The sequence below is a fragment of the Lontra canadensis genome, unplaced genomic scaffold (genome assembly GCF_010015895.1).
Source record: "Lontra canadensis isolate GAN:19392208 unplaced genomic scaffold, GSC_riverotter_1.0 scaffold132, whole genome shotgun sequence".
Lineage (NCBI taxonomy): Eukaryota > Metazoa > Chordata > Mammalia > Carnivora > Mustelidae > Lontra > Lontra canadensis.
Window position 1 is genome coordinate 1,886,084 of NW_022631126.1, and position 23,149 is coordinate 1,909,232.

Consider the following 23,149-nt stretch of genomic DNA (forward strand, 5'->3'; position numbering starts at 1 on the left):
GCTCCAAGAACCATCCCAGAGCCATGATGTGTACAGCATTGAGCACGACCAAGGCTCTGCCCCGAAGGGCTTACATTCTAGTGGGAGGAACAGAAAGTGAACCAGCAGACACACAGCCAAGGTCATTTTCACACGGTGGTAAGCGTCCGGATGAAAATAAAAGTGTGGCAGGGAGGAGACAAGTTTTGTGGGTCTGGAGGCGTGCATGGAGAAGGGGACTGAAGGTGTGACCACCCCTTCCTCCCTCAGGGGACTGCCTGCCCGCCCGCCCGCCCCCACAGACACTCATGGTTCAGTGCCCCCCCAGGCCCCCGCCTGCCCCAGCATCCCCCGCGCGGCCAAGCTGGGTGCCCCGGGGAGTCTGGCCGCCATGCCACCTCCTCTCCTTCTCTTCTTCCTCCTCTTCCTTACCCCCGAGGGAGTCAGGCCCCAGAAAACACTGCTGGTGATGGCTAAAGGTATGTCCAGAAGGTACAGATGGAAAAGAGATGGGGCTGGAAACTCGGGTCTGGCTGGGTGCCCTTGGCCAAGTCACTTACCCTCTCTGGGCCTTCATTTTGTTATCTGTAAAATTCAGGGAGGGGCTGGGAGGACTCTGAGAGCTCTTCCACTCCCAGCTGGTGGAGTCGTTGGGTAATAACCTGGTGTGAGGAATCAAGAGGGTGAAGATTTCCTCTCTTCCCTCCCTCTCTCTCTCCTCAGAGGGAGGCAAAGCTGAGCTACCATGTCTCAACCGTCCCTCAGATGGTCCCCATGAGCGGCAGGCCTGGTTTCAGGGGTCTCAGTCAGATCCGGGCCACGGGCCCCAAGACGTGGTCATCCAGAAGGGGTCCCTGGGCGTCCAGCTGCTTGTCTTCAACGTCTCCGAACAGATGGGGGGCTTCTACCTGTGCCAGCTGGGGCCCCCTTCCGAGCAGGCCTGGCAGTCTGGCTGGACAGTCAGCGTGGCAGGCAGTGGTGAGGTCTGGGCTGGGGCAGGGAGGGGTGGATGAGAAGAGGGAGGCCCAACGTAGATGGAGGCGGGCCAGCGAAAACAGATTTATAGGGAGTGTGTGGAAGGGCCGAGGGACAGGCGTGCAGCTGTTCTAGGTGACTCCTCAGAGCTCCTGCGGCTTCATGACTTCAACCCTGAGCTGTTCCGTGTTTCACTCTCGTCTCTCTCTGGGTCTTCGTCTCTGTCTCTGCTTTTTTGGGTCTCTGTATGTCTTCGCCTCTCCTGGATGTGTCCATATCTGGTTCTGGGTCTTTTCCTAGGGGAGGTGTTCCGGTGGAATGCTTCGGCCCTAAATGACTCAGGCTGTGGCCTGGGGAACAGGTCCTCAGAGGGCCCCAAGCCGCCTTCTGGCTATCCCACAAGCTCCCAGCTGTACGTGTGGGCCCAAGATCACCCTGAGATCTGGGAGACCGACCCTGAATGTGCCCTGCCCAGGGACAGTCTGAATCAGAGCCTCAAGCAAGGTAGGGTGCCGGCAAGATGCCAGGAAGTAGGGATTCCAGGGATGGGGGACGGTGACTGGGAACTGGAGGGTTTGTGGGGAGGAGACCCCAAGGCTGACACTTTCCTAGCCTTGGCTCTCCCTGCCCCAGACCTCACCGTGGCCCCTGGCTCCACATTCTGGCTGCCCTGTGAGGTGCCCCCTGCCTCCGTGGCCAGAGGCCCCATCTCCTGGACCCACGTGCGCCCCAAGAAGCATAACATCTCCTTGCTGAGCTTAAACCTGAGGGAGGACGCCCCAGGCAGAGAGATGTGGGTCCTGGGCACCCTCAGGGGAGGGGCTGTTCTGTTGCTGCCCCAGGCCACTGTTCGAGATGCTGGCATCTATCGTTGTTACCACGGCAACATGACCATGGAGATGGAGCTGAAGGTCACTGCCCATTCAGGTAGAGTTTCTCTCAATTGTGGGGCACCTGGGTGGGGGCTACTGGGAAGAACTGGGAGTCGGTGAACCTTGGCACCCCCAAACTGAGAGCTAGTACCAGACCCACCCCAAATCCCGGCTTCTATAGTGATCACTGACTCCACCTCTGTTCTCCCTTGTTTCCAAATCACTACTTTTCCAGGTCTTTTCCTACCACTGGTTGCTCCTTCCCATTCTCTAGGGTCTTCTTCCCTCCCCCATTTTCACTGTTGGAGCTCTGAGGCATCATCTTATCCCTTCAGCACTTTCTCTTGTCTTTGTCTACACTCTCTTTCTGTCTGACCTCCTTAGGCCACCATGCCTTAGTGATTCAATTCCAGGCTCCATACACCTCAAGCCCAGCCATTCCTGTCATCTGATGTCCCTGCTCAACATATACAAAACCAAAGGCGACATAGGCGACATCTTCCCCAAGCATAGTGTTTTGGGTGTCTCTGAGTATATGAAAGCCACTACCACCTGCCTACGGGCCGAAGCCAGGAAGGAACCTGGGTATCCTTCCCTTTCCTCACCCATCTATCCATCAGACTGGTCACAGTGTGCTGGTCCTTCTGTCTCCCTTAACTCATTCCTCCCATGCTACCCTAACGACAGTTCTCAAACTCAATCTCGACTTTAACTCCACACTTCCCTCCAGGACATTGCTGCTTCCCACCTTTAATCTTATGAACTTGACTCTGACCTTCACTTTGCACACGACTGTCCTCAATTGCAGGAGGAAGCTTATCATCACGCTCCCCTGAATCCTAACATAGAGTCTGACTATGGTCGTAGTTTGTTGCACAGATACTGCCCCAGGCCCCAGCTCAGGCTCTGGGGCGCAGTCCCTGATCTCAGAGGGAGGGAGGCCATTCCCCCTTGTAGCTTGTCATTTTGAGGATCTGTGTCTTGTCCATGTCTCCCAGACTTCTGGCCCTTTGAGGTCTTGAGGCTGGGAACCAACACGCCAGCCTGGGGTCCCCGTCTCATAGCTGCTTCTCCCCAGCAATACGGTACTGGCTTCTGGAGACTGGTGGCTGGAAGGTCCCTGTTGTGCCATTACTTTACCTGATCTTCTGCCTGGGTTCCCTGGTGAGCTTTCTTCGACTTCGAAGAGGTCAGTCATGTCCCCCAGCCCCTCTGCCCAATTTACCCATCTTCCCCAGCACAGCTCATACCCGCTACTCCAGCGACCACCTCTCTCCTCCCATACCTCTAACCGCCCTCCAAACTTACCGGGCCCCTTGGACTTTTAAGTCCCCTCCCCTCCATTGACCCAAGGGACCTCCCCAGCGCCCCGCTAATCTTCACCCTGCCTCCTCTGATCACGCCCCTTAACTCTCACCAGCCCTAATACTCAGGAGGAAAAGAAAGCGAATGACCGATCCCACCAGAAGGTAATGACGCCAGCGCCTCCGCAGTCTCCCATCCCTGCACTTTTGCTCAATGCTTTGCACTTACTGTTTTCCTTTCCTTTACCGTTGAAATACGGCCCAAGCTTCAAAGCCCAGCTCTAAAGCTACCTTCCCTTGTGAAGATCTCCTGGGAGTGATCCCAGGCCCCTCTGCAGGCTGAGGAAGAACAGAGGAGCTAAATACACATGACTATGTTTTAATCGAGGGCCAGGCCTCACAATGCAACTCCGCTCTCTCCGCCAGGTTCTTCAAAGTGACGCCTCCCCCGGGAAGCGGGGCCCACAATCAGTACGGGAACGTGCTCTCGCTTCCCACGCCCACCTCTGGCACAGGTAGGAGGCACCGCCGGGTCTCTCTCCGAGCTAGAGCCTCACCCCTTTTCTCGTCACTCTAATCCCCAGAGCGCCCAGCCTCCCCAAATTCGGAGCTCCGCCTTCAGAAAAAAAGAGCCCGCCCCTGGGACGCGGAGTCCCGCCCAGATTCGAGCCCCGCCCCTGCACCTGAGCCCGCTCCCAGAGCTCAGTGCCCCGCCCCCAGGGCGCGGGACCTGAAGTCGGGTTCCGAGGGCCGCACCTCCCAGCCGGGAGACTGAGGCCGCGCCCCCTGGTGTAGATCCCGCCCTCTCCGCTCAGGGCGAGGGTCCGGGGCCCAGAGTCAAAGGGCCCTTTGGAGCGGGTAGTTTCCCGTCCCCTGCCCAGCCTCGCAGACCCTTAGTCGTGACCGCCCCCATCTCTTCTCTCCCGCTACAACGCTCCTCCCGCCAGGACGTGCCCTGAGGTGGGCTGCAGGCCTGGGAGCCGCCGTCCAGTCTTACGCAAGCCCGCGCAGCGACGTCCCGGAGGTTGGAGCAGCGGGGTCCCGGAGCCCACCGCCGGCAGGTGATTGATTGGGGGCTGGGGGGGGCGGTGTCCTCACGTGAGGGATGGTGGAGCGGTCTGCGGCAGGAATACTGGGCTGGGGGCCTGAAGGAAGGGGGCGGTGACTCGGTTCCCACTCACATCCCCGAACCCCAGGCCCAGAAGAAGAGGAAGGGGAGGCCTACGAGGAGCCAGACAGTGAAGAGGGCTCCGAGTTCTACGAGAATGACTCCAACCGCGAGCAGGACCGACTCTCCCAGGGTAAGACTGCGTCCACCCGCGGCTCCCCCACCTTCTCCCCAGTGGACTGTGGGCCCTCGCTGGACAACCCCCTCTCTTTCTCCACCAGATGGCAGCGGCTATGAGAACCCTGAGGAGGGAGCCTTGGGTCCTGAGGATGAAGACTCCTTCTCCAGCGGTAATTTAGGGTTTTTGCGGGGCCTCGGAGGCTTGGGAGGACCCAGACGGCTGTGGAGCCCCTAAGGCTCACGAATGGTCCCTGGAGTTCTCTTTTTTCCCTGCAGCAGCCGAGTCTTACGAGAACGAGGATGAAGAGCTGGCCCAGCCAGTCACCAGGACGGCAGGTATGTGTGAAGACAGTCCCATTAATGTGGGGGGTGGGGGGTGTGTGTATCGGGGACCTGGAGGCTAGGAGAAATAACTTCCCTCTCTTCTCTAGATTTCCTGAGCCCCCATGGGTCAGCCTGGGACCCCAGCAGGGAAGCAACCTCTCTTGGTGAGAAATGCTAAGAACCATCCTGTCTTGGGCAGATTGGGTTGACCTGGTGCTCAGCTCCACCTCCAGGTTCAACCTCAACCTCAACCTTGACCTTGACTCTGACTTCTGATGTAATTCTGGCCTCGAATCATATCCTAACACTAACCTCAACCCCAATCCTGATCCCAGTATTTACCCCACCCCTAACTATGAACATCAGCTCTGATCCCAGTGCAATTCCTACTTGGATTTTGACCTCTACCTCACCCCAGCCCCATACAAACCGCAGCCTTGACCCCAGTTGTCTCTACAACCGCCTCACGACTCTGACTTTGACTTCTGCAGGTTCTCTTCTTTTTTTCTTTTTTTTTTTAAGATTTTATTTATTTATTTGACAGACAGAGATCACAAGTAGGCAGAGAGGCAGGCAGAGATAGAGGGGAAAGCAGACTCCCTGCCGAGCAGAGAGTCCGATGTGGGGCTCGATCCCAGGACCCCGGGATCATGACCTGAGCCTAAGGCAGAGGCTTTAACCCACTGAGCCACCCAGGTGCCCCTGCAGGTTCTCTTCTTGACTGTGATCATAATCTAACCCACATCTGACCAGACCCTTAACAAGGGTCCTGAATCTGACGCCGACCCTACTCTCTCCTTCTTAGTACAGCCTGGGTCAAGCCCTCCACCTTCCTCTGTCCCTCAGATTCCCTCTGTGTCTTAGGCTGCACCTCCCTTCCCCGAGCCCAGCATGGCTCTAGGCCTCCAACTCTCTTGCCCAAGCAGGCTCCCAGTCCTATGAGGATATGAGAGGAATCCTGTATGCAGCCCCCCAAGTCCGTTCTGTTCGGGCCCAGCCTGGTCCCAATCATGAGGAAGGTGGGTGTTTCTGCTTCTGTCCCCTTTGTCCCCTGGGTCTCACCTCCCTCTCAGCCTCCTGCTGGCTCTAGTTGTATCATGCTGTTCCGGGTCCTAATCAGATGCAGACTCCTATGAGAACATGGACATGGATAATCCCAGTGGGCCAGAACCAGCCTGGAGAGGAGGAGGTCATATGGGCACCTGGAGCACTAGATGAGTCCCTCCAGGTGAGCTGGGAATTGTCCTTTAAGGAAGGAGGAGAAAGAGGGAGGTGAGTAGGGGTGGGATTGGTTCTCAGGCAGGGAGAGGGGAAAGGGTTCCCAAGGCCTGGTGCTCAGGGTGCGGGCTTCTGGAACCTCCCCGTCACCATTTCTTCTCCATAGCCTGGGCCTCCTTAGGCCCCGGAGATCCATATCTGATTTTGAAATCTGGGACCCTGAGCAAGTCATCTGCTGGAGCAGCGATGCCTCAGATGTGTGTATCTGTGTGTGTGTGTGTGTGTGTGTGTGTGTGTGTATGTACCAGTGAAACTTTGACTCCCCTTGCACTCCCCCAATAAACTCAATGACTTCTTCCGATCCTTTGATGTAATGCCCTTGTATGGGAGGGAGAGGGAAAGGAGGATGCCTGTATTCCCATCTGCTTCTGGAATCCAGCAGAGGAGGGAGAGCTGCATCGTAGGTACAAAGGGGCCTTCTCCCTCCGATGGCTTGACCTGTGCCCATCTCCCTCACTTGTATATTATGCTCATTTTATCTTCATAAACAACCCTAGTTCAGAGCTGAGAGTCGGAGGCTGAGAAGCTAAGGAATGTGCCCACGGCTTGCCTTACTGGGGTCCGCACTTGAACTCTTGACAGTTTAATCCCAGAGCCTATACTCAGTCTTGACACCCTCCCTTGTTGCAATTTTGTAGATGGGAAAATAAATGTCCGGCTGAGTGTCATGTCTGAGGCCACATGACTGGCGCTTCACAGCGCTAGTTGTGAATCCAGAAATCTGGCTGTAGTTCTAGCCATTGTGCCTACTCTCTGATAAACTACCTTTTTTTTTTTTTTTAAAGATTTTATTTATTTATTTAACAGACAGAGATCACAAGTAGGCAGAGAGGCAGGCAGAGAGAGAGAGGGAAGAAGACTCCCTGCTGAGCAGAGAGCCGGATGTGGGGCTCAATTCCAGGACCCTGGGATCATGACCTGAGCCGAAGGCAGAGGCTCAAACCACTGAGCCACCCAGGCACCCCTCTTTTTTTTTGAAGATTTTATTTATTTGAGGGGGAGAGAGAGCATGAGCAGGGGTGGGGATTTGGGGGCAAATGGACAGATAGACTCCCCACGGAACACAGAGCGTGATGTGGGGCTCAATCTCAAGACCCTGAGATCACCACCTGAGCTGAAACCAGGAATCGACACTTAACCGACTTAGCCACGCAGGCGCCCCTCCAGAATTCCTTTTCTTAATGCACCAGTTTTTTCTTCATAATGTCCCATTTTTTTTAAGAGCCGCTTTTCCTTCTTTATCTCTGAACCTTTAAAACTTAACTTTCTCTGTATTAACAGTATTATTACGTACCAGGCATTGTTCTAATAAGCACTTTACAGGTTGTGTCTCATTTTATCTTTGCAACTCCTATGAGGGAGGGATGCTAAAATTATTCTCATTCTCCATCTGAGAAGATGGAGTCACAGAGAAGTGAAACACTTCGATTGCTAACTGACCTTAGGTAACTTGCGTAACCCCCAGTTATAAAACAGCATGAGGGAGGGAGCACGGTGTGGTTACTATTATCTGTACGATGGGTTGGATTTTCCCCTGGTGAGTTTCATTTCACCACCGGAAGGTTTCTTGACCTCTTTGTGTTTCTTCTGCCTCCAGGAGTCCCCTGAGTCCCCTGGGCTCCTCTGCCATCCCTGGGGGCCAGCTTGCTTTGGTTTCTGCCACCATCTTACAGGCAACACAGGTTTCTGACCATTTTATTCACGAATCTCTCAGAGTAGGTGTTCATTCCAGAGGTTTGGTTGGAATCCAAGTCCATGCTTTGGAGAACCTCGGGGTTCTGATTTCCTGCTGTGGCTTTTCCCATCCGCTCCCTGTTGGGTGACTTGCTTCTGTACTGTATCCCAAGGTCTGTGGATGGATTTTTTTCTTTTTTCTTGTTTTCTGCGCCCAGGACAGACAGCCCATTCTCAACTCCTAGCTTTGTGCGAGGTGTGCGGTTTCCATTCTGTGCTGTTCCTGGGGCCTCCGCTTAACCTCTGTCCCCATGTGGGGTTTAAAATCCCAATCCTGGGATGCCTGGGTGGCTCAGTTGGTTAAGCATCTGCCTTCAGCTCAGGTCATGATTCCAGTGTCCTGGTATCGAGTCCCACATAGGCTCTGCACTGGGCTCCTTGCTTGGCAGGGAGCCTGCTTCTTCCTCTGTCTGCCCCTCCCCCTGCTTGTACTCTTGTGCTCTCTCGCTTTCTTTCTCTGGCAAATAAATAAAATCTTAAAAACAACAACACCCCAATCCTTGGGATCCCAGCATCCCTGATGGATTTTTGCCTTGAGCCTGCTTCTGCCTCTGCCTCTGCCTGCCACTCCCCCTGCTTGTACTCTGTCAAATAAATAAGATCTTTTTTTTTTTTTTTTTTTTTTTAAGGGAGTAGCAGGCTCCCTGCCAAACAGAGAGACCAATGCAGAGCTTGATCCCAGGACCCTGAGATCATGACCTGAGCTGAAGGCAGATGCTTTTTTTCCCCTTTTTTTAGATTTTGTTTATTTTTTAAAATTTTTAAAGATTTTATTTATTTATTTAACAGAGATCACAAGTAGGCAGAGAGGCAGGCAGGGGTGGGGTGGGGGGAGGCTCCCTGCTGAGCAGAGAGCCTGATGCAGGGCTCCATCCCAGGACCCCGTGACCTGAGCTGAAGGCAATGGCTTAACCACTGAGCCACCTAGGCACCCCTATTTTTTTAATTTTTAAAATAAAATTTTATTTATTTGACAGAGACACAGCAAGAGAGGGAACACAAGCAGGGGGAGTGGGAGAGGGAGAATCAGACTTCCCACAGAGCAGGGAGCTGGGGCTCCATCCCAGGATCCTGGGATCATGACCTGAGCCCAAGGCAGGCGCTTAACGACAGAGCCACCCACACGCCCCTAAGCTCTCCCGATTGCCACAGTCCCTGCCATTCCCTATTACCCTTCATCCACCTCCTTTATTCCATTTAGCTTTCCTGTCTGGGCCCGAAACATCTGAGCGTGTGACTCGAGGTGAAAACATCCTGCCTTCTTGGGGGTGAATCCATGTCCGGGTCTTCTCTGTGCCCCTGGTACCCAGCCAGGTGGTGGCGGTGATCAGGATCTCCAGAAATGAGTTCGGAAGGAGGAGAGAAGGACTGCCTTGGAAAGCCCCTAGAGGATGGGGCCCCTCCTGGGCCACCCAGGGAGGTCTGGCAGAAGGGGGCGGGAGCAGAGCTGAGCCGCAGAGGTATTCCAGCTCTAGTCCAGTCCTCTGGGATCAGACTATCTGAGTTTGAATCCCAGCTCAGCCCTCTCTAGCTGTGCCTCAAGTTCTTCGTGCTGCAGACAGACGTCTGTAAAATAGGGATAATAATTATACCTACCTTAATGAGTCTTAAATGAGATGGAAAGCTCTTGACACTGCTGTAGTAAGCACTCAGCCAGTAGCCAGTATTATGATGTGCCAGGAGCCAGAGGGCACCAAGATCATTTGGACTGGGGCTCCTTCCAGGGCAGAGACTTGTCCAGGACGAAGTCACACTCCAGAGCTTCTCTGTGTCCACATGACCTGCTTTTTGGCAGGGGCCCCAACCACTTCTAGCTCTTGAGCAAAGTTGGAGAAGGAGGCTTGAGGGATATTCCAAGGTCCTTGGGGCCACCCCCCGCTGCCTCCATGGTTGACAGCGGCCTCTGGGTGGGGCCCAAGGCTGGCAGAAGGGTTTTGGGTACAATCTTTCTGCTCTCAGCCTGTCGACCAAGAGTGGCTGAAGGCTTCCTGGGACTGGGAGTTCCTTAGGGTCCCCTCTACCGGAGCCTGGGGGGCCTCTGTCCCCTGGTACACAGCGCCATCTGCTGGGGCTATGCCCCTACAATAGGGCTGGGCCCCGTCTACACGGAATAGGGCACCTGTGTTGGGGATATTAGGTGATGGGGAAGGGGGAGGGACTGGGCTGTGCGTGGTGGCTAGGATGCTGCCCTGGATGGATGGACGGATGAAGTACAAATGATGTGAACATCGTGTTGAGAGGCGCTGGTACTGGGCGTATGCCGTGTGCGTATTGTGTGCGAAGTGTGGGGCGAGGTGTCGGGGGTCATAAGTTGGAGGTGATGTAGGAAGTGTGAAGCGTTGAAGGGGCATGTCTGCGCCGCGCTGGGGTGCGCGATGAGCAGGAGTTGCAAATAAAGCAGATGTGCGGAGGCTTTGTAGCTTCTGAGACGCGCGGTGTGGTTGGTGGGTGTGTTGGGAAATGGAAAGAAAAAACAAAATCTTCCAAGGCGGAAAACCTCCGCCAAGGTAGCAGAGACACAGAAACAGGTTTTTTAATAAAGATTTTCTTTATTTGCCAGAGAGAGAGAGAGAGAGAGAGAGCCCACGGTAGGCAGAGGAAGAAGCAGGCTTCCGGTTGAGCACGGAGCCTGATGCCGGGCTCGATCCCAGGACTCTGGGATCATGACCTGAGCCGAAGGCAGACGCTTAACTGACTGACCCACCCAGGCGTCCCCACAAAACCAGTTTTTATTATTGAAAACATTAAACCAGAATGTGATGCACATTACAGCCATTCACCCGAAGAATAAAACTGTCATGGGTGCCTGGGTGGCTCAGTGGGTTCCGCACCCGATTCTTGATTACTCCTTGGGTGGTGATTTCAGACTCCTGGGACTGAGCCCCGTGTGGGTTCCCAGTGGGGCTCTGTGCTCAGTGAGGAGGCAGCTTGAGATTCTCTCGCTCTTCCTCTGTACCCCCACCCCACACGCTCTCCTTTCCTCTCTCTAAAATAAATAAAATCTTTAAAAAAAATAAATTTGAAGAAAGCATTTATGATTTCATATTCCTTGCATATCCCCTCTCCCTTGAGCACTAAGCATAAGCCACCAGCTTCCTACAGCCATAAGTGCTGCTCTTTCCGCCCACCGGTCTTGTCCCCGGGTTACAATACAAATCACCTTTTTGCACTGAAAACATCTCAAGAATTCTTCCTTGACCACCCACTCGTGGCTCCACGTCAAGCTCTACTACCAAGGTGGGGCTTGAACTCTGGACACTGAAATCAAGAGTCACATGCTCTACCCACTGGGCCACCCAGGTGTCCCCCAACTTCATTGTAAATACGACTTTTTCCCTTCGGTTTCTTACAAGGAATTCTACAGGTAGCCAAAGCAGGTACAACCCCTTAACCTGTTTTCAACATAAAATTTCAAAACCCCTATATTCTTTCCAAGCTAAACAATAACTAGGCCTCCAGTAAGGGGATTTGGCAACACAGTTTGTCCTGCAGAGTTCATGCTAACTTTATCATGGCCGTGGGCTTCTCTCCAGGGGAGAAAAACAAGCTTCTCACTTATTTATCACCAGAGGTGGTTCGCATCTAGCAGCAAGGCCCCCACCAAAGTTAGGCTGTTATTCTCCCCAGGACGGGGCGGGGTGGGGGGAGTGGAGGGGGGAGATCCGGAGCTACCTCCCTAGAGGTTTGCATTTCAAAATGATGACTACCAGCTCCCCGGAGTCCCTGAGTTATGAGAATTCCTAGAGGCTGACTTAGCCACGGTAGAGATTTACATACATTTGGAAAGGACCAAGAAAAATTCTGAAACAAAAGCAGGGAGAGGGGGGGAGTCACACCCCTTCTTTTCAACCGGGAGAACTAAGCCTCTTAGTTTTCTTCTGGATTTGCCCGTCCAGGTGTTGTTTGCGAGGCGTGTTGTGCTGGGGTGTCCGCGGTGGGCGGGTGTCGCGTGGGCGCAGGTTGTGTTGACTGCGTGTGAGGCTGGTCAGAAGGCTTTGGGGGCGAGGGAGGCTATGTGTGACGTGGAAGGCTTTTCAGAGTTGAGTGGGGTTGAAGTGCTGGGCCGGGGTGTGTTCCATGTGGATTCTGCACCTGCGGTTGGGGATGGCGATTAGTGGAATTAGCCCACAACCTAGTGGCGGTGAACAATTCACGAGGATATCCCAGAGGGCTAAAGCCTAATTCCACCGTGGGTTTTTCGTTTTTGTTTTGTTCGCTTGTTTGTTTTTAAGTAGCCTCCACTGTGGAGCCCACCGCCCCAAGATTAAGACCTGAGCTAAGGTAAGAGTCAGAGGCTTAACAAACTGAGCCACCCAGGTGCTCCTATTGCCGGTTTCTAAAAGTAGTTCAGTTGGTAGAGCCGGTGCCTCTTGTTCTCAGGGTTGTGGGTTTGAGCCCCAATTTGGGTGTAAAAATTACTTTTAAAAAATGATAGACGATAGATAAATAAAAGAAAGGCAATTCGGGAGGCCGCTTTCGAACACCTTGTGTTCTGAGGGCCTAAGGACTACAATTCCCAGGATGCCCCGCTCCCCCACCTACCGGGTACCCATTCTCTAATGGGACCGGAGTGGGCTGGTCAAGAGGGAGGCAGCCGGCCAATGGGTGAGCTGGAACGAATCGAAACCCAGGCTGATTGCGCCGAGGCTGGTTGGAATCTTTGGCGCCTTGGTTTTAGTGGTGGATACTTGATGGGCGGGAGCGGCGACCAATGAAAAGGCGGGGTGGGGAAGCCACGGGTTGTGGGCGGGGAGAGGCGTTGACTAGCAGACGGTTCACCCAATGACGGGCGGAAGTCGCTGGAGGGGGCTGGACGAGGCGTCTAGAGGCGGGGAACCGTGGTCGGCGGGTGTGTGCCATGGCGGAGCGGGTGAAGAAACGGGGCCGCCGGCCTCGGGGCGGCGGTGCCGGGCGAGGGGCTCGCGGGTCCCGGGGCGGTCGGGGTCGTCGTTCTCGCCTCCCGCCACCTCCAGCCCAGCGCACCTTGGACTCGGAGTTTGTGGACTTGGTCAGCGACAGCGATGAGGATATCCTGGAGGTCGCAACGGCGCGCGGCGCTGCGGACTCGGTCGAGGTCCCTCTCCCGGAGCCCTCAGGGCCGGCCGTCCCCCGGGACGACAGCGACAGCGACAGCGAAGGGGCGGACGCACCACCAGCCGTAGCCCCGCGGGCCCCGGTCAGGCGGCGGCGGCGGCTGTTGCTGGATCCGGGGGAGGCACCGGTTGTTCCGGTGTACTCCGGGAAGGTGCAGCCGGGGTCCCCGGGAGGGCTAGGGCGGAGGGCTGGGTTTGGGGACGGCTGAGGTTAGGCTTCTGGGGTTGGTCTTGGGGGACTAAATGGAAGCAGGGGGTAGGGCAGAGAGATGCAGGGATTGTGAAGAGGTTTGGAGTGTGTTGGGAATTTGGGATTCCGGGAGCTGGAGTGTTGGGAGCAGAGAGAGAGGCTCAGGGGCCGGGATCCCTGATGCTTCAGAGAGGGGCTGGCAGAACCTGGGACTGGGATTTGGGGCCTGTCGGTTTTTGAGATTGGGGCCCATTGCTAAGGATCATGCTGGGGTCATGGAAGTTCAGAGAAGGTTGGGGACTCCAGGTGGTAGGGTGAGCAAGGGATCTGGGATTTCCCAGGATTCCGAGAAAGTGGGATGGCTAGCAACCTAGTAAGAAGGTAAAAGAAGAACTAAACTTGCATCCTCAGAATGTCTTGGGGAAAGGGGGTGTAGTTGTAAGAGTACTCAGTTTTGGATCTTGGGGAAGTTGGGCTCTTAACTCCCCCAGAGAGGACTTGGACTTGAGAGCTGGAAGAAGGAAAGAGTCATCTTGCTTTCCCTTTCAGTGGAGGGAGGACTTGGGACTGATTCACTTTTGTCTTTACAGGTGAAAAGCAGCCTTCATCTCATCCCAGATCACCAGTCCCTCCTGAAACTCTGTCCCCCAGAGGCTGAGGAAGGTAGGGGCGGGCTTCCAGGGAGAGGAGCCTAGTGCTGACTTCTCTGAGGAAGATTCCTGGAGTTTACAACCCTGTGGCCAATTTTCCCCTGAAGCTCAGAGGAAGGGGATGGGAGGGTTGACTCCTGCATCCTAGCCAGAAAAAAAGCTCCAGTCCTGAATTGAGATGGAGTGTTAACCAGGAGGCATAGGAAATGCTGCCAGACTGCCCTAACCCCCTCCCGATAGGTACAAGAGTGTGCTAATCTACAGATTTCTAGGCCATCTCCAAAGATTCTGATTCTGTAATCCTGGGGGCCGGGGAGGAGGAGCTGTTGAGAATCTGTAACATCTTGGTACATCGGCAACAAGTTCCTTGGGAACATTCTGGAGCCAGCGTGGTGTTCTTTGAATCTTACCAGGGCTGCCAGCCTTGGTCCTCCCCCAGTGATGTGGCTTTTCCAAACCACCCAAAGGCAGTACGTAGGAATCAAGTTTGATAAAGAAGTGATCCAGTGGGCAAATGCAGACCTTGGACCAAGACTTCTACACCATGAGCAAGCATGGTAGGATGATCAGGAGCTGATTTCGGAACCGGCTGGCCTGGGTTTGAATCTCAGCTGTACCCTCTGGTAGCTAGCTGTGTGTCCTGGGGCAGGCTCCTCTCTCAGTGCTTCAGTTTTGTCATCAGGAAAATGGGGATAACAGTGGATCCGTGTCAAAGGATTTTGGTGAGAGTTAAAGAGAATGCATAGAGAGCCCTCTCTTGGGCTACATTTATGCTTTAGGACAGTACCTGGAGTGTATAAGTCCAAGGGTCCCTCTGCCCTTGCTCCACATGTAGGCCTAGTAGTGCTGGGCATCTTCCAGGAGCTTGTCAGAAAGGCGGAATCTCGGGTCTCTAGCAGCTGCCACATTTATCGAGGACAGGATGTCTCAGCCTCGGCACTGCTGACATTTGGGCGGAGCAATTCTCCGTGTGGAGCTGTCCTGGGCATTGTGGGATGTTTGGCAGCATCCTGACCTCTGCCCACCAGAGGCTGGTATCACACGCTCCAACCCCCTCTCCCCCTCACTGTGACAACAGAAATTGTCTTGAGACATTGCCACATGTCCCCTGGGTCGAGAACCACTGATCTAGGACTTATTTATCATTGCTTTGTTTTTGCAGTATTTATATTTATTTTTGTGGTTAATGATGATCCTTTGTGGGTGGCTAACAAAATGGGAAAGATCCTCGATGTTCTAAAATAAATCTCTAGTTTCCCATTACAAGAAATCCTAGTTACAGTGAGGGTTTTAAAGAAAGGTCTTCAACATTATAGAGGTATGGATGGCATGATGTGATAGTGATGCCCACATGGAGGAAATTTGAGAAATACAGGCTCAGAGGACCTGTACTTAACCTCTACTTCCTTCCCTCCCTGCGCCCCGCCACCCCCTACCCCATAGTCTTGCTCTGCCCATCCAGTCGGGTACAGGAAGGACATAAGAGGAACTTTTGTTTGTCTGTTTGTTTTAAGATTTATTTATTTGAGAGAGCACACAGAGGGACAGGGAGAGGGAGAAGCAGACTCCTTGCTGACCAGGGAGCTCAATGTGGAACTCGATCCCAGGACCCCCGGGATTATGACCTGAGCCGAAGGCAGACGTTTAACTAACTGAGCCACCCAGGTCCCCCAAGAGGACCATTTTTTAAAAAAAATGCCAGCATCTGGTTTGAAGTATGTTTTATCACATACATAAATAGTACATACACATGTAATAAGGAGTACATGTGTATTAGGTAAGTGTTTCCTAGGTTGTGTTTATTTTGTATTTGTGGGATGCAGCTGATCAAAAAAGTGAGAAGAGATTAAGTGAATCATGGCTTAACTGGAGAGGGTCACATTGTGACTGTCCACCCTCACCACGCAGGCTCATGCCTTAGTGCGAGACTCAGACTCTCTTGCTCTGCCAGACTCCGGCTCGTCCTTTTCTCTGCAGCAGGCATTTCCCTGTGACTCACACCCCGCCAGCACTTCCCCAGCGTTACTGCGCGGTTGTGTGTGTGTGTGTGTGTGTGCGTGTGTGTGTGTGCATGTGTGTGTGTGCGTGCACGCATATTGGGGCTCCTCGGTCTGCTCCTTTCCTGGGACCTCAAGAAGTCCCTGGCATGCCTTTGCTTGGCCTCTTGCTGCCCTCCCTTTGTTGACCTCATCCGCTTTTCCTTCTCTGTCCCCAGAGATGGATATGGCAGATTCCAGCAGTCCCCATGCTGAGGATGCCCTGTTTCCAGAGTCTCCCTGGAAGAAGAAGCTCAGGCGTAAGGATGCAGAAGAGAAGACAAAGGAGGCATTTCTGTGAGTGAGGCCGGGGCACTGCCCCCCACCCCCCAGCAGAAAGGGAGCCCGAGGGCTGGGGTGAGGTGCGGGCGGGATCCTCAGGTGGCTCCTGAAAGGGTAAGGAGAAGGGATGGAGGGAGTGGAGGGAGCCTCCAGGCTCAGGTGAGGAATGAGGGTCTTGGGAGGAGCGCTGGGCCCTTCAGGACCACCCATGGGAGTGGAATGTTCCATCTTTGCTTCTGACAGGTGTGGCCGTGGGGATGGCCCTTGTGTTTCAAGCCCGGCTACCTGTCTCTTTAACTAGCTCTGTGGTTCACTTCCCTTTTCTAGAAAATGGGGATAACGATGGCACCTGTGTCAAAATTTTCAAGTAGATTAACACTTGGCATGTAGTAAGTACTTGGTGTCCATTGGATGTTACCAGATACTCACCTGGGAAGTGACTTACCTTAAATGTTAGGCATTTAAAATACATAAATGAACAAATGAAGGAATGAATGAGTGTTAGGCATTTTCCTTGCCAATATTTAGGTCATGTAAGTATAAAAATGAGGGCTCAGATTTTCCCTGACTTTACCTTCCCCTGTCCACAAGGTGATGTTGCTAGAAGATGCTCCCTTTTGGTTCGAGCTCTCCCCATCTTGCTCCACAGTGGTCCATAGCTCATGAGGGGAGATACTGGGTTGGGGTCCCCTCCTCTTCCTCCAGCCCAGCCCTCTCTTCTCTTTGCAGGGTTCAAGACACCTCTCCTTTGCCTTCACCTCTGCCAAGGACCAAAAGCAGAAAGCATACGCGGGCACTCCAGAAGTTAAGGTGCCAAGGGCAGGGGGCTCGCTGGGGTAGAGAAGGGCAGTTTGGCGGGTGCCGCCCCCTGCCTGACCCAGAGTCCTTTCTGCACCCCAGGGAGGTGAGCAAGCGCCTCCAAGATCTCCGTTCCTGCCTGAGTCCCAAGGAGCGCCAGGGCCAGGATCACCAGCACCAAGAGGACGAGGTGGTCCTGGTGGAGGGTCCCACCCTTCCGGAGAGCCCCCGACTCTTCCCGATGAAAATCCGGTGCCGGGCTGATGTGGTTAGACTGCCCGTCAGAATGGCAAGTGCCTGGAGGGCCTGTGGGAGAAGGTTCCCCCGAGCTGTAGGTGGAGTGAGCACGGTGGGCAGGCACAGGGGGACAGTGTCCCGCTTCGCCCATCCTGCTGGTGCCCCTCCAGACCCCCACAACCCCGTGCCTTGGATTCACTCTTCCCTTTATCCCAATGGTCTTTTCCTCACCCTCCCTTCTCCGGCAGACCGCCCACCCACCCTCCAGTGCTCCATGTAAGCATCCCGAGAGGCTTGGCTCGGTAGCCCCCTCCCTCTTTCCTTCCCTCGGACACTGTGCTTCCCACGAGCACTTGCTTTGATGGCAGCCTTCCGCACACGGGCGTCACTCATTCATTCGGAGCTCCCCTGGCTCCCTGGTGAAAGGACCATATTTGTAGGGATGAGCCCGATGCCGGAACAAGAGCGGTAACAGAAGTGACCATTGGTTGAGCCATAACCACGCTTTGGAAGCAGCTAAAACAGACTGCGCAAACATGCAGCCCATGGCTTTAGCAAGCGCATCTTTGTTCGTCTGCCCTGCAGATGTAGAATGCCTTTATTTATTTGTTAAGAAAGATTTTATTTACTTGGGAGGGAGAGAGAGTGTGCGTGCTGCTGTATGAGCCAGGGGAGGGGCAGGAGGAGAAGCGGATCCTCAGTGAGCAGGGAGCCCAGTCCCAGAACCCCAGGATCGTGACCTGAGCTGAAGGCAGACTCCCTCACTGACTGAGCCACCCGGGCACCCCTGCAGAATGCTTTTAAAACATAGGAGCTCATTGCCAACGCTTGCACCATGAGTGATTTCCTGGCTTCTCTTACCCAGGCAGACGTAGCTGCACCCGTCTGCGAGAGCTGGGGACCTGTCGAGAGTGGCCTGTTGCAAGGGGCGCACGAGGTCCACTTTGCTGTGGTCTGCGCCATTGTCCTTTTTCCTTCCCAACCCCCATACGGACATGGCTTTATTCTGTACTTCTCCAGGGAAATCTATGGAGCTCACAGCCGAGGAGCTCAGCCAGTAGCAAAGGCCAGCGACATGTTGGAGTGGTGGGTGGGGCAGGGCACGTCAGGAGGTGGCCTCCTTTGCTTCTTGTCCCCTCCCCAGTCGGAGCCCCTACAGCGTGTGGTGGACCACATGGCCACCCGTCTCGGGGTGTCCCCAAGGAGGATCCTCTTGCTCTTTGGAGAGACAGAGCTGTCCCCTACTGCTACTCCCAGGACACTAAAGCTTGGAGTGGCTGACATCATCGGTGAGAGGAAGGCGGGGAGGTGGAGCCTGGAGGAGGCCTTCGCCACAGGGAGGGGATGAAGTTGGCCGGGCTTCTAGGCCCCGCTCAGGCCTGGCTTCCTGATCCTCCTTCCTGCAGACTGCGTGGTGCTAGCAAATTCGCCCGAGACCTCAGAGATGTCCCAACTGCTCCAGCTGCGGGTGCAGGGAAAGGAGAAACACCAGATGCTGGAAGTCTCACTGTCTCCGGTGAGTGGGAGGCATGGCTGTGCATGCCTCTCCCCCTGCCCTCTGTCCTCCTGTCCCTCCCACCAGTTAACCCAGGGGGCTTCCCTCTGGTCCCGAGTGGTTCCGGTTCCCGCCCATCCTAGAGCCTGGCAAAAGCCCGCTGTTCAGCTTTCTCCCCATTGCGCCAGGAACTTTGCTCTGATCTCCTGACTCCTGTGTAAAATGGAAAGGCCCCTTGCGACCGTGAAACCTGTCAGAGTAACTGCCAGGCTTCTAAGCGACAGTCCCCATGCTAGAGAGAATTCACGGTCAGGGGCTTAGTGAGTTTCACAGCCAAGTTAGATGGAAACTGCTGTTGTTACCCTTATTTAACTAACAGGGACGCGTGTCTAGAGAAGGGGTGCAACTTGAAGTATTGGTTTCCTAGGCTTGCTGTCACAGAATGTCCCAGGCCAGGTGGCTTACCCAAATGTATTCCCTTGAGGTCCTGGAGAGCTGGAGTCAGACACCAAGGTTTCGCAGGCCCACACTCCCCCAGAGACCCCGGGCAAAACCCTTCCTGGTTTCTGGGGGTGGCCTGCCACTGAATCACCCTGGTCTCCTGCCTCTGTGGTCACGTAGTGCAGTCCCTGTGTGTCTCTGCGCGTGCATTTTCTTGCAAGGACATCAGTCACTGGGGCCCACCCTCACCGAGTGTGTGCCCTCCTCTTAACCCGATTACATCTGCCAAGACCCTGTTTCCAAATAAGGTCCCACTCGCACTCACCGGGGCTCAGGACCACAGAGGATTCGTAACACTTGCCCAGGGTCAGGCATCAGTAGAGTGGGAGAGTCTGGCCTCCAGCTCAGGTCGTCTTCACTCCGCTTTGGGGTCTGGGCTGTCTGCTTCAAGGTGACAGATGCCGCACTGGGATGTGAGGAACTGGGGGCTTGCAGAACCTGCCTGACCCAGAGCCCACATCCTGAGCCTTGGGCTCCATGGCCCAGTCCCCTAGAGAGGAGCCCAGCTGTGCTGGCTTCTTTGTCCACTTGCCTTCCCCTTGTGGTCTCCCTGTCCCGAGTCCTCTGTCTATCTCTACAAGTTCTCAGCTCCTCTGTTCAAATTCTTTTTTTTTTAATAAGATTTTATTGTATTTAAAAAAAATTTTTTTAAAGATTTTATTTATTTATTTTGTCAGAGAGAGATCACAAATAGAGAGGCAGGCAGAGAGGGGGAAGCAGGCTCCCCACCCAGCAGAGAGCCCGATGAGGGGCTCGATCCCAGATCCTGAGATCATGACCTGAGCCCAAGGCAGAGGCTCAACCCACTGAGCCACCCAAGCGCCCCTGAAAATTAAAAAAAAAAGATTTGTTTATTTGATACAGAGAAGGGCGGGGTGAGGGTAGAGGGACAGGGACAAGCAGACTCCGTGCCAAGGGTGGAGCCTGATACAGGGCTCGATCCCACGACCTGAGCCGAATACAGCCGAAACCCTGGGTTTCTGACTCACCCAGGTGCCCCCTTAAGCTTTTTTTTTTTTTTTTTAAAGATTTTATTTATTTATTTGAGAGAGATCACAAGTAGGCAGAGAGGCAGACAGAGAGAGAGAGAGGAATCAGGGTCCCTGCTGAGCAGAGAGCCCAAGTGGGGTTCAATCCCAGGACCCTGAGATCATGACCTGAGCCGAAGGCGGAGGCTTAACCCAGCGAGCCACCCAGGCACACCTTAAGCTTTGTTTTTAAGTAATCTCTACACCCAGTGTAGGGCTTAAACTCACGACCCCAAGACCCCAAGATCAAGAGTCGCATGCTCTCCTGACTGAGCCCGCCAGGTACTGCCCCCTCTTTTCAAATTCATAACCTTCATTTTTTCCCTCTCTGTCCAGGACTCTCCTCTCAAGAACCTCATGTCCCAATACGAGGAGGCCATGGGACTCTCAGGCCACAAGCTCTCTTTCTTCTTTGATGGGACAAAGCTTTCAGGCAAGGAGCTGCCTGCTGATCTGGGCATGGAATCCGGGGACCTCATCGAGGTCTGGGGCTGAAAACCCCCCCTGAGGCCCAGCCTGGACTTGGGGAGAACAGCTGCCCCTTTTGGCCCTATATGGGTTTATCCTTAAGCTGATGCAAAATTGAGCAGTGACCTTTGACACCCCTCTCCATTGACCCTGGTTTCAAGCCTGTAGTTCCCTGGTTAGCTGTGTGGTGGTTGTTGTCACCCTGGGGGGACTGTGACTCCATCCGCGTGGTATGCTGCATTGGCAGCCCCCCGGGACCCAGAGAATGTATTCCTCATCCCCAGCCTTTCCTTCCTCAAAATGTCTGTTGTATGAAACCGCTCCGATTTAGAGCAAGTGGAAATACATGGCGGGGGAGGGGGGCGAATTCCAGGCCTGGGGTTTCTGCCCTGCCTGAGACCCGCAGTGGCCCTCAGCGGGTAGCGGATGAAGCTGGCTGGAGGCATACACGTGCCCAGTTGCGGGACTGAGCCAGCGCACACACACGGTCACGCAAGCAGGGCAGATGGCGGGTCACCCTTCTCTAGGACAGAGTGGATTCTCAGCCTCGCACGTCTTCCTCACCCCAGCACCCTTGAGAGCCAGCCTTCCTGACGCACACACATTGTTAAAGGCATAATCGAGCACATCCGAGCTTTTCTCTTTGGCTCTCGGGGTGCTCGTCCACGAAAGGCTTCTCCGGGCTTAGGGCTCTCTCTTCGCTGTTTTCCTCCTGTCACGCCGAGAGCCCGTTTCACTTTGAACATGAATGTATCCTTGTCAGATGTGCTTTCGCCTGTGGGGATATACTTCTGCGACATGTGGTCTTACTCTGCTGCAGACCTTGGGCTGTTTTTTCTCTCACTCAACACGTGTCGCTCCTTCTCCGCGCGCTTCGGTGCCGGGACGGCTCCGAGGCGTCCCACATGTTCTCCAAGGGGCAGACAGCTGGGTGCCTCCAGCTCCCAGGCTCGTAAACAAAGCCACGATGACGTCTTCCGTGGGTCCCCTTCCACGCTTGCATGGAACGTTCTCCGGCATAGCCACCGGGGATGGGAGGACAAGTCAGACTGGTTAATTTCCTATGGTTCTACCAAATTTTTCTTTCGATGGTCATTGAGCCTCCCCTCGGGGTGGGGAGGTCCCCACCAGTGCTCGTTGCTGCCCTGCTTTCTCACTTTTGCCAGTCTGTTGGGTGGAAGGTAGTGGCATGTTTCAATGTCCATTCATCTGATCGCCAGTTATTGGGGGGGGATTTCTTCCCCTTTGGGGATTGCTTTCTGTGCACTGCCCCGACGGGTGCACACAGCTCTCAGGACGGCACTCGTGTCAGGTTATTTAGGGGGTGCCCTTCACCAGGCAGAAACACTCAGTTTTAATGTAGGTGTATGAACTGTTTTGTGCTCTCATTTGTTGCTTTTTGTTTTCTTATTTAAAAGTAGTTTAGATAGTTTATGTTTCCTGCCGTTGGCTTGTCAGCTTGTCCTTTAACCTTTAGGCCGCGAGCTAGGCCTAAGTCCAGCCAGTACAGCCCAGTGTGCCCGTTGGCTGGCATTGTCTCCTGCACGATGAGACATTGGTTCTCCTTGGTTGATTCCGGGCTGCACTCATTGCTGAATATTGAGTGGTACTTTTAAACCGTTTGGTTTCACCTTCACATGTGAGATCCAAGTTTTGTTTTCACCCCGAAACGAGCCAGTCTTCTCAAGTGCTGTCTACTAATAAAGCCATCAATTGTCCACTGATAACGTGGTATAATTTTGGCAAAAGTATGTCACTTTCTAAAACCTTCTTTCGTTGGAATACGACATTCCTTTGATCTTATAATATGAGAGAAACAGAAAGAAGCCTGTATAACATTTAAATAATCCACAATATGGTATAACTCTCGTTTTTTTTTTTTTTTCCAGGATCTTTTATATCCATTAATGTTTGGACACATTAAAAATGTGTATTTAATCTTAGCCAATAAATGGGAGTATACTCACCTTGTGTCTACTTGAGGATTTCTGTCTTTCTGGCCCTCGTGGGACCCCTGCTATGGCCCCACTGACTGAGACCATTAATTGTCCCCTTGCCTCCATTCTTCCTCCTTCCAGAGTAACAGAACCCCCGGTGAGGACAGCTCCTGGCAGCCTCTGTCGTGGCCGGGTGCCAAATTAGCCTCATGGGTGGAAGTTGGGGAGGGATGCGCCTGGCAGGGTGTTTCCAAAAGTGGCCAAGTGTGAGCCCCTCTCCTTTGGTTTCTTCCTGCTGCTGACAGGAGATGATCTCGGGAAAGGAAGCCACTTGGGACAGGACAAGGAGAGAAGGAGCCCAGGTCCCACCAGCCCTGCACTGCTGACCTCTAGGCTTTCATGGGAAGGGGAAATTCCATCCTGTTTAAAATCAGTGCTCTTTGAGGATTTCTGACCCTGGCTGTGTCTATTGCAAGCCATATTGTAGTGACCCCCAATTTTTTGCTCAGGTTTCTATCCAGGAGTGGAATCGCCAGTCACTGAATGTGCTTGCCCCTGTCTGTTCTTTCTTCAGCACCTGCCAGATTGCTCACCAAAGTGACTGGACCTTCAGTGCTAGAAGATTCTGGTTTCTTCTTCCCCAGCACTTAGGCTCAGGAGGAGATGAGAAATACAACTCA

General features: G+C 53.9%; 2 protein-coding genes across 7 annotated transcripts; both read left to right on the top strand.

Moving 5' to 3' along the window:
* Positions 1-310: 310 nt before the first annotated feature.
* Positions 311-6,321, top strand: CD19 (CD19 molecule). Of its 6 annotated transcripts, none has more exons than XM_032842740.1 (15): positions 311-458; positions 703-957; positions 1,255-1,458; positions 1,567-1,881; positions 2,905-3,015; positions 3,247-3,295; positions 3,557-3,645; positions 4,078-4,191; positions 4,327-4,431; positions 4,520-4,588; positions 4,698-4,754; positions 4,850-4,906; positions 5,669-5,761; positions 5,863-5,970; positions 6,127-6,321. In XM_032842740.1, the coding sequence occupies exons 1-14, from the start codon at positions 371-373 to the stop codon at positions 5,958-5,960; spliced, it is 1,704 nt and encodes a 567-aa protein (XP_032698631.1). In that variant the 5' UTR covers positions 311-370; the 3' UTR covers positions 5,961-5,970; positions 6,127-6,321. The 6 variants fall into 6 exon arrangements, with proteins under 6 accessions (XP_032698631.1, XP_032698634.1, XP_032698630.1 ...); XM_032842739.1 differs by having other exon boundaries at positions 312-458; positions 4,695-4,754; XM_032842742.1 differs by having other exon boundaries at positions 312-458; positions 1,588-1,881.
* A 6,291-nt stretch (positions 6,322-12,612) lies between these two features.
* Positions 12,613-21,393, top strand: NFATC2IP (nuclear factor of activated T cells 2 interacting protein). The gene is made up of 8 exons (XM_032842623.1): positions 12,613-12,999; positions 13,628-13,700; positions 15,903-16,020; positions 16,735-16,815; positions 16,906-17,092; positions 18,185-18,329; positions 18,447-18,556; positions 20,401-21,393. Exons 1-8 carry the CDS (start codon positions 12,613-12,615, stop codon positions 20,557-20,559), a joined length of 1,260 nt encoding a protein of 419 aa, XP_032698514.1. The 3' UTR covers positions 20,560-21,393.
* Positions 21,394-23,149: the final 1,756 nt, after the last annotated feature.

Coding starts and splice junctions, on each gene's coding strand:
- CD19 (XM_032842739.1), top strand. CDS start 371: ATGCCACCTCCTCTCCTTCTCTTCTTCCTCCTCTTCCTTACCCCCGAG. Junction 958..1,254: donor AGTCAGCGTGGCAGGCAGTG/GTGAGGTCTGGG, acceptor GTCTTTTCCTAG/GGGAGGTGTTCCGGTGGAAT. Junction 4,755..4,849: donor GCCAGTCACCAGGACGGCAG/GTATGTGTGAAG, acceptor TCTCTTCTCTAG/ATTTCCTGAGCCCCCATGGG.
- NFATC2IP (XM_032842623.1), top strand. CDS start 12,613: ATGGCGGAGCGGGTGAAGAAACGGGGCCGCCGGCCTCGGGGCGGCGGT. Junction 13,701..15,902: donor TCCCCCAGAGGCTGAGGAAG/GTAGGGGCGGGC, acceptor CTCTGTCCCCAG/AGATGGATATGGCAGATTCC. Junction 16,816..16,905: donor CGGGCACTCCAGAAGTTAAG/GTGCCAAGGGCA, acceptor TCTGCACCCCAG/GGAGGTGAGCAAGCGCCTCC.